We start from the raw sequence: 10,276 nt of genomic DNA on the forward strand, positions 1-10,276 counted from the left end.
AACTTGAAACCTGATACTTCCACTCAACCAAGGCGTGAGTGCTTCCTCCAGCCTGTCCCCAGCTCCTGCTCTGGCATCATCGCCCTTCCAGGATGATCTGACGTGCCTTCACCGCCTTCCGACTGAAGATGACCACCAGCAGCACACACTACATAAAGTAAAAGACTGCCAGTTAGCACATCAAATAAACACACTAGGAATCAAGAACACGTGGGCTGTTCAGGGAGGGCTCCTGAGGACAGAGAGTGGGGTTCCAATGTCCTGACGCTGCCCTGGGACTCTTTGCAGCCGCCTATGCATGGGTCACCAGGCATGGCTCTCGGCTGGGGGTTCCAGTGTTCCCCATTGGAAGCTGCTGGTCTTCTGTAGTCTTAACACTACACATGGAGATACTATGATGTCACTGAGAAACTCATCTGTGTACACACATGCAAGCATGTATGGGCACATACGTGTAGGCACATGTGCTATGCCAGGAGGGTAGAGGCAGCGAGGCAGAGGCTTTTAGTTGCATTGTGGTGCTGAACTAGGACTGCAGGTGTAACTCAACGGTAGAATGGATTGCCTAGCTTCCATCCCTGGCTTCCCTCCTCAGCATCAGAGACCTATGGTTTTGTATTACCTGGATACATTTACTACATGAAGAATGAACTGCTTTATCCTAACTTTTGGGAATGATACATTGTCGTGTGCCACTTACAATAGGGACATACAGTATGAAGGGTGACTGCTGTGCAAATACCTCAGGTAACCGGATGACCGGCACAGGAGGTGGTGTCATCTTATGGGATATGCAGTCTGTCGCTGATGGATGCATTACAGCTGTAACCAAGTTAACTGTCTTTAGCTTACTCCACAAAAGTAAGACAAAGGGAAGGGGCGATGTCGTCCAAAAGAAATGCACACTACCTGATTTATGTACCTGTAATCACTCTGTACATCACCTTTATGATAACAACAAAAAATTCACCAAAAAGAAAAGATTTCTCCTGAGACAAGCAGACTGCATGTCCACAGGGAGCAATTACAACAGTGGCCTCTGAGTCAAAATCAATGGTTCTACAAATGCAATCACGCTACTCAGTATACACTAATATACTAATGTGGAAAATGAACTATGTAACTTATGAGCAGGGACAGGAGGGAGAAACAGTGGGAAAGCGAAGGAAGGAGACAATGTCCACTGTCCAAAACAGAAGTGCACTCATTCCCTGACTTAGTGAGCTATACAGTACCCATACATACTACTCTGCTTAAGATAAGATAAACACTGTTCAAAAAGTGAGAAAAAAGGTCAGAAAGACTGAGGGAAGACACAGATGTTCTACTCCATGCTGAGCCCCAGAGCAAGTAGGGGCTGCCACTGAGTGGCGAGGTACTGTGCTTCATTATAGCTTCTAATCTAAACCTATGCCTAGCCCACTGTAGAGAATCTTAGACAAGCTATTTAACTGCTCAAGGTCAGTTACAGTGTTTATTAAAAAAGAGGGGTTAGGGCTGGGGGTGTGGCTTAATAGTACAGCCCTTGGCTAGCATGTGTGAGGCTCTGGGTTCAATCCCTGGCACCACAAAGGAAAGAGGCAGAGGAGAGAAAAACTGTAGAAGAGCTTATCTTGATGGATGTCTCAACTTATTTTTCTCATTGGATGCTTCTGTCTTTGGTACACTAAGAAACCATTAATCTTGGGTCAAGAAAATGTACATCTGTTTATTCTAAGAGTTTTACAATTTGGCTCTTCCATTTAAGATTGGAGCCTAAGTAAAATATGGGATATGATTTGAAATGATTTGTCTTCATTTTTTTGCACATGACCATTGTTCAAAACCCTATTATCTCCCCCACTGAACGGTCTTGATGGCTTCACCAATCAACTGGACATGGATGCCTGGGTCTCCTCAGATTATCAGTCTTACTCCATCACTCGACCAATACTATACTGACTTTGTAGGAAGCAATGAAATCAAGAGTCCCTAACTATTTTCGGTCAAGGATTTTGCTGTCTAGTCCTGTATCTTGTGTTCCAAATGAACTTTATTAGATTGCCCATTTCTGAAAAATCCAGAATTATGATAGGGATTACACTTCCATTATAGACCAATTTGGACAGTAATCATATTAAATCTTACAATTCACCAGGTGTGCTGGTACACCTGTAATTCCAGCACTTGCAAGGTTGATCCAGAAGATCACAAGTCTGAAGCCAGCCACACAGCAGTATCCTATCTAAAAGAGATTTTAAAACTTATTCATTGGTTCAAGCCCCATGACCTGGGCAGGGGAATCTAATAATCTAGTAACACCAAGCCTTATATCTAATAATCTAATAACCCCAACTGAAGCCTTGTATTTATATCGTTCATTTCTTTCAGTTCTTCAGCTTTCCAAGGTGTCATTTTGTACTTCTTGGGATAAATGTATCCCATGAGTTCTTTTTTTCTTTTTCCTTTTTTGGACCAGGCGCTGTGCCTGAACTTTTTTGCTCAAGGCTAGCACTCACCACTTGGAGCCACAGCACTACTTCCAGTTTAGGGATGGTTAATTGGAGATGAGTCTCACAGACTTCCCTGCTCCGGCTGGTTTTAAACCATGATCCTAGATCTCAGCCTAAGAAGATTACAGGTGTGAGCTACCAGCACCTTTTTAATGCTCTTTAATGTTATTCCAAATAGAATTTCTAACTTCCCTTTCAGGTCATATACAGGTAGCACATAGAAATTCAGTTTATACTGAAGCGTGGCACAATATTGTCTTATTCCTTCCTGATCATTGAAGGCTTTCCATCTTTCACCAGAGAACATTACTGTGGGTTTTTTCAGATATTCTTTACCTGGCTGAAGAAGTTCCTTCTATTGTTTGTTGCTTAGATCATTCTTTAAACTAAGGGTGCTAAGAGTTTCACAAATGGCCTCCCTGTGTCGTTGAAGACTACTACACTTCTTCCTCTTCAAGCCATTAAATGGAAGGTTTTATATACACATCACTAGATGTTATACATAGCCCACATTGATATATGCTGACCAGCACTGAATTCCTGAAATATCCCAGGACATGGGGTATATACCCAAGTGTTTCTTCACAGTGGCTGGATTTGTTTTGCAGGTGTCTGTGGAGCATGGCTGCTTGTCTGTACTCCAAGGTTTCCCTGGGGCAGCTCTGGCTTTGGCTTATTGATTCTTCTTTATACAGTTACCCATTTTAATTACCTGCAAAACACCTACTGATCCAGTACTGTGTTCAGCCAGGAAAGGTAACTCATCAAACAAAAACACACTCCTAACTTGTCAGGCATGTCTGTTTTATTTTCCTTTAAATAATATTTTTTGGAAAATTACATTTTCAAAGAATCAGCCCTTACAGAGATAATCTTTCAAAAAAATAAAATCCAGCATCTGGATTCTCAAAACTCACAAAACAGTTGGAAATTTCTGGTGGCCAGCCAGGGAACCATGCTCAAGCCAAGGTCATGTCACAGGTGATAATCTATAGCTAAGGTCAGTAGCAAACACCCCAGTCCTAAAGGCGACCAGAGACTTCCAGTGCTGACAGCTGTCTTATTGCTCAGGTACACATAATACATTTTCTTTGGCAACTTCATCAATTTACACCACAGGACAACTACAAAGGTTTGGGAATAACTTAATACTTAAAATGTCACTGTAATTATATAAATGTAATTTCTTACAGATGCTAGAATAAGAAAGCTTCCAAACATGCCTTATAAATTCATCCCCCCCAAAACAAAAATCAGAAAAACTCTGCTAAATAATCACTACGAAAAGCTTTTTAGCTTTATATACAAGTATACAATACAACTCAACTTTACCAGTGAAAAATATTACATTATCTCCAAATCCTCATCACATCTTCTGCAATAAAGGACAAAAAAAAGCAATAAATGGAGTACCTGGGTACCCTGTCAGCTTTTCTAGAAGGCTGTTTCATACAAATTCAAACTGGTCCAAAAGCTACCAGAACTATATGAATTCTCACTATTAATAGCTCAAAACTTGCACTTAAAAAATACAGATAGTTCCTTGTTTCCTGATCTATGGATTAAGCCTGTCTTGGAAGCTTGGCACAATATTACTAAGAAATCTATAAACAGGAAGCTCAAGCCTAGAAGTTTAATTAAGAAATCTTTTCTCTAAAAACAAGAACCCCAACTTAAATGGCTTCCACTAAAAACTATCACTCCAAAGTTCACACACTGTGAGTTAAAATAGGTCTGACAGAAAGTGCAATCTGAGACATATTCATATAACAGATAAGCAACAAAGGTTAGTCAGCAAAAAGTTCACAAAGACACATGGGTAAACACTTGAATGCAAATTTTCAGGAACACTAAGAAATGACTCATTTGGGTAATCTTATATACAGCGTATATACAGTTTAAAACAGTACAACTGAGAACATCTGCACGTAAAAGCCGTAACAAAGTCAAATGAAACACTATATAACAGTCTTAGAAGCTGTCATAGGAGAAGGGCTAGCAGGTATTACCCTAAGACACACCCTCTTCCTGATCTATCATTTCTGTTTTCACTGAAAACACATCTGCCAGCATATGCTTTGGTATCTCTGAGCCTCGGACTTTCAGGGCATAACAAGCATTCTCCACTTTGGCCAGACTCTGTTTCAAGGTGTACAGCTTCTTAGAAACCTCGTAAGGCCCAGTGTTGCCAATGAACGAGAACCCATCATAAACCTGGCGCAAAAACTGGCTCACTTCAAAGGGGGTGTCAATGTCCCCATTGCCCACACTGTTAATGCACATCCGCATGAGCTCCCCTGTGAGATCGGCCACTCCCAGCAGGTAATCCACAGGCGTGACTCTCAGGCTCCACGTGAGGAGCTGCTTCACCTGTGCCTCAGAGGTGGGCTGGTTTAAAAGAAGACAAAAACAGGCAGAGAGAATGCTCTGTGAGAAAGCACACAACGCAAGTATCTCAAGTATTACAAAGTACAAAATCAATAGCATGCCAGGGGAAGCTTTGCCAGTAAAATGATCTGTCTGGCTTAATAAATACCTGGGGTTCTTGTGGGAAATCCACCACATCAGGCACGGGGAATTAGCTGAACCACTATAATACTTAAAAATCTGACTCCACTACTGAAAAGCCCCAACCTCACTTGACAAAGATTTTCTTTTTTTTTTGGTCGGTCATATGGCTTGAACTCTGGGCCTGGGCGCTGTCCCTCAGCTCTTCAGCTCAAAGCTGGCACTCTATCACACTACAGCACCACTTCCGGTTTTTATGGTGGCTTACTGGAGATAAAAGTCTCTTAGACTTTCCTGCCCAGGCTGGCTTTGAACCATGACCCTCAGATCTCAGCCTCCTGAGTAGCTAGGATTACAGGTGTGAGCCACCAGTGCCTGGCAACAAAGATTTTCTTAAAGGTAAAAACTTTTTAACAGATGACACTATATAAAAGGAAATGTAGTTATTACCTGACACATGTAAATGTAACCCTATGTGTATCACACATATCAAACAACAAAGTAAAAAGGTAAAAACTTTTTTAAAGGCCTAATGACATCAGGGGATGACAACCATTTCAGTGACGAGGTCCAGTGGCACAATGGCAGAACGCTCACCTTGAGCTGAAGAGCCCAGGCCCAGACAACAAAACAAGCCAGCAGAAAGCCTTCAGAGCATAAGAAATGAATCCAAGGCCAGATGCTGGTGGCTCAGGTGTAAAACCCTAGCTACCAGAGGCTGAAATTTGAGGATCAAGTTAGTTAACACAGCCTGGGCTTTTGAAAAGCCCGTGAGAATTCAGTCTCCCAATTAAGGAGCATAAAACCAGCCTGTCTCCCATCTAACACTATAAGCCAGTAAATCTTACACTCGTTATGCTCTTGGGTAAGTTATAACAAATGTGTAATGTAACATTAAATTCTCACAGTTTTGTTTTCTTTTCCACTATCTTCTGTTGTAAATATCAACTGCTTATTAATTTCTTCCATACTGATTAATGAACGTGTTTTGATGAAGTGTTGAAAAGAGACAGCTTCCACGTATTCTTGCAGCCCTGAAAAAGCAAACAAAATTACTAAGAACAAGCACTGCATTTATAGGACGGTCAAAATAAAAAACTTGAAACTCTTATCACCTCACTCAACAAGAACGATGAGTTGACTAAGACTTAAGTGGTGTGCACAGTTTCCGGGGCCTTGTCCCGGGACTCAGAGACATCACTGCTGGACATCAGGAACGAGTCAGCTCACCACTTCATACCTTGCACAAAAGCATGATCATAGAACATCCTTTTTTTTTAATTATATAGCTGCAAGTGTGGCTCAAATGAGAGCTGACCAACCTAGCAAATGTGAGGCCAAATTCAAAGCCCAGTACCACTAAAAACAATTAAAAATAATAAGCAGTAACTAAAAATGATGTTTTAAAGAAACACTGGATACACAGGAAAATGCCTCATGTGGGAAAATATTAAACACTCTAATAGTCACTCATTTCACTTGGGAAGGTGAAAAGGCGCTAGAGGTGGATGAACATGATAGATGCACATTAAACAATTAATGCAAACCTGTATTTATCAGTGATTAAACTGGGAAATTGTATGCACTATGCCACTCTGGCCTTTTTTACAACATTAAGCATCTGCAACTATTAGCACTATTAGCACTGCTATGACATCTTAAGTTTGTATGCTGTATTTTTATTGCAAATATAATCTCTTTTCTATGGCAGAGAAGTCCAAAATCATTTGCCTAAAACAACCTACCTTTGACGATCAATTCACTTCAGAGTTTATTAACTTTATGAAGCCAAGTTTATATTGATTTAGTGTCCTTAAAATGGATTATTTTATAAAATGGTAATTTCTGTGCCACATTTGTCAGAAAAAAGGTGGAAAATTCCTTGTTTACTTTATTTGATGAATTTACTATTAATTTCATTTATATTTGATTTTAAGACCACAAACAAAAATAAGGTATGTTTTTACATCGTTCATCTATACACAAGAGCATTCTTGGCTGGTTGCATATAACTGAGTTTCCTCAAGATGATTTATACAAAAATAAATTTCAGCAGGAAGAATAGTACATAATATTCCAAACTTGAAAAGCACCACAGAAGGCACAGACTCTACTAATCTGTTTTATGACTGAGGTCCAGGTCTTGAAGCTGGTTGAAACAGTTGAAAGCTATTAGTAACCTGACTGTCATTTTTAGAAAACATATTAAAACAATTTCCAAGCTTTGACCTGACTCATGAATACAAAACAAGTTTTTACAACTAATGACTTTGGACAATTTTTCCCACTGACACAGTTTTTTACCATCTGTTTTGCTGTAATTATCTTTTAAAATAAAATCCAATCAGAAATCAGGAGAAGTTTAAAAAATACTAGCTTGAGCTGGGCCCTGGTAGATCACACCTAAAATCCTAGCTACTCAGGAAGCTGAGATCTAAGGCTCACAATTCAAAGCCAGCTGGAAAAGTCCATGAGACCCTTATCTCCAATTAACCACCAAAAAACCAGAAGTAGAGCTGTGGCTTAAGTGGTAGACTGTTGGTCTTGAGCACAAAAGCTCAGGAACATCATCCAGGTGATGAGTTCAAGCCCCAATATGGGCACACGAAGATCTGAAATTTTGTTTAATTAAGAAAAAAATAACAGGGCTGGGAAGTTGGCTCAGTGGTAGAGTGCTTGCCTTGCATGCTTTTTTGAGGCCCTGGGTTTGATTCCTCAGTACCGCATAAGCAGAAAAAGCTGGAAGTGGTGCTGTGGTTCAAGTGGTAGAGTGCTAGCAAAGAAAGAAAGAAGGAAAGGAAAGGAAAGGAAAGAAAGAAAGAAATAATATAAAATCAGAGCCCTCAAAATTTATCTGTGGTGTCACTCTCTATTAAATGTAGCCTGTGGTCAGATGTAAATTCCCAAGTATATCTGAAACCATACATAAGACATCCCTGGGATGTGTTTCATGAGAATTACTTCAGAGATGAGGTAGCCAATTCTGCCCCAATGACATTAGAGTTCATGCTTTATCAATGAGGAAGTTCAAGGACATGTAGCCCAAAGCACTGAAAAGCACTTTCAGTCATATGTAGGTAAAAGGATGTTTAAACAAGTTATGCTTCAACTTGATGAAAAGGACATCCGTTATTTTCAGTGTATAATCCCCAAGGCGAAAACTTTCAGCCTATTGCCATATGCCATCAAACAATGCCTTCCCCTCTGCTTCTGCTTTGGATGAGATCCAAACAGAAGTATTTACAGAGACAGCTTCCAGTAAGAGAGTAGTTCGTAAGTTGCTTTTATATAATTTTTCTCTTCGCTCTCCTATTAAAACATACAGGAAAACCCAATTAGAGGCTTCTGATTATTTTTACTTATTCTTATAATATTTAAGCAATATATACACTCAGTCCAATTATCCATAAAAACCACATATGAAGGTAAACAGGTTAAGAGAGAAGTTTCATTTTAAGTTCAAATCTTGTCTTAACCTTCTTTGCACTTCTGAGGCTCCTTCCGAAAACTGCCATGTGACTCTCTCCTAGCTAAACACATGAAAAGAATGCATGAGTTCACACAAAGCCTTGTAGACAAAGGTCAATAGCATTAGTATTCACAACTGCCAAAGAGTAGAAAAAAATCAAAGTCCAAAAACTGATGAATAAAAGGTGGTCTGCGAAGCATCCTAATACAGCTACACACAAAAGAAGCGTTGTACACATCACAACTTGGACAAACCACGAAAACATTACGTTAAGTAAAAGAGGCCAGGCACAAAAGACTTCAGTGTAGGATTCCACTTATCTGAGATGTCCAAAAGAAACAATTTTGTACAGACAGAAAGGAAGTTACTAGTTGCTAAGAGTCTGGGCTAAAAGGCAAATGCTGACAGCACATTACTGCTTATTCTATTAAGGTGATTAAGTTTGTGAAGGAGAAAGGACCTCTTTGACTTGGGCATTGTGTCCAAAACTGAGTATGAAATCTCATCCTAATCACATGTTGGACCTCAGCTCAAAAGTAACTTTCTAGGGGCTAGAGGCATGGCTCAAGGGGTAGAGTACCTGCCTAGGTGAAAGCCCTGAATTCAATCCCCAGTATTATCACTGCCAACAATAAAGTTTATAGTATAAAACACACACCTTTCAGTTTAGGATCAAAACAGTCAAGAAAAATGACTGCATCATCTCACACTTTAGTTCACTTTTAAATTTTCTCTATTTTACTTTCCTGTCTAAGCAGATTATCAGTCTTTTAGAAGTAGACATAGGAGGTAAGTGCTTCCAGAGAATCTTCTGAGCGTGCAAGTAGATACACACAATATGGAACTGTAACCTAGAACTTAGGAGCCAGATGATGGTGAGCTTGAGAAGAGACCAGCTCTGCAGAAAGCAGTTAAAGTGTAAAGTATTAAGTACTGGGTACCAGACAGGAAGCACAGTCAAGCAGATTTATTAGCATAGGTACCAAAAACAAAACAACAACAAAAAAAGCAGACTCTAACCCCAGTACCATCATCACCCTCACTAACAAAATGAAGTAGGACCTGATGTCCTCTCATTACCCTTTTAGTTATAAAATTATTTATAAGTAAAAGTCTCCTTAGAAACAAAATCCACCAGGGGGGGAGAAGGATTAAAAAAAAAAAAAAAAAGAAACAAAATCCACCAGTAAGCATTGACCAGAATTTCCAGTAAACCAAACGGATATAAAATTGCCCCACCAAATATATCTTCTTTTCTGCATACACACAGGCCACACTGCCACTCTCCCTTGAAGTGATATGTGGCACGTGACTAATGAAAGGTGACTTGAGGGAATGCAAGCCTCTTCTGGGTTTTCCCATGCAAGCCCTCAGGCACCATCCTCCTCCTCATCTCCACAATTTGCTGGTCTCTGCTGAACCTTGCTCAATTTGGACAGCGCATGAACAACAGTGACCAGAAGACCACAAAACTGATTTCAGTTCGCTATGGTCAGCTACTCCCTCATCAGCAGACACACTTTAACTTCACCTTAACACATCACCATCTGTATCCAACCTCACTCAATAACAACAAAGTTCACTTTAGCTCTTCTCTGTTCACTGAATTCCCATTACTCCAGACTTAGTTTACTTCTCCAGTGAGCCTTCTCAATTCTACCTAGATCAAATTTATGTACACTAACATAACAAGCTTTACAACAGGAAACCATTGACATTAATTCTAATATTGACACTGTTCCTGCTACCTATGAAAGCAAATCACCAGATAAAGAAATGGTGAGAGTTGTTTAAGGATACAGGTGGA

At 39.9% G+C, this 10,276-nt stretch overlaps 1 protein-coding gene across 1 annotated transcript in view; it reads right to left on the reverse strand.

Moving 5' to 3' along the window:
- Positions 1–3,275: 3,275 nt before the first annotated feature.
- Tsnax (translin-associated factor X) overlaps positions 3,276–10,276 on the reverse strand; it is a 17,914-nt gene continuing 10,913 nt past the window's right edge. The window contains exons 3-4 of the mRNA XM_013014748.1: positions 5,907–6,034; positions 3,276–4,880 (exon numbers count right to left, since the gene is read on the reverse strand). Coding sequence (XP_012870202.1) covers positions 4,503–4,880; positions 5,907–6,034 — 506 coding nt within the window. The 3' untranslated portion in view covers positions 3,276–4,502. The remainder of the gene's footprint in view (positions 4,881–5,906; positions 6,035–10,276) is intronic.

The sequence above is a fragment of the Dipodomys ordii genome, unplaced genomic scaffold (genome assembly GCF_000151885.1).
Source record: "Dipodomys ordii isolate 6190 unplaced genomic scaffold, Dord_2.0 Scaffold24, whole genome shotgun sequence".
Classification (NCBI taxonomy): Eukaryota; Metazoa; Chordata; class Mammalia; order Rodentia; family Heteromyidae; genus Dipodomys; species Dipodomys ordii.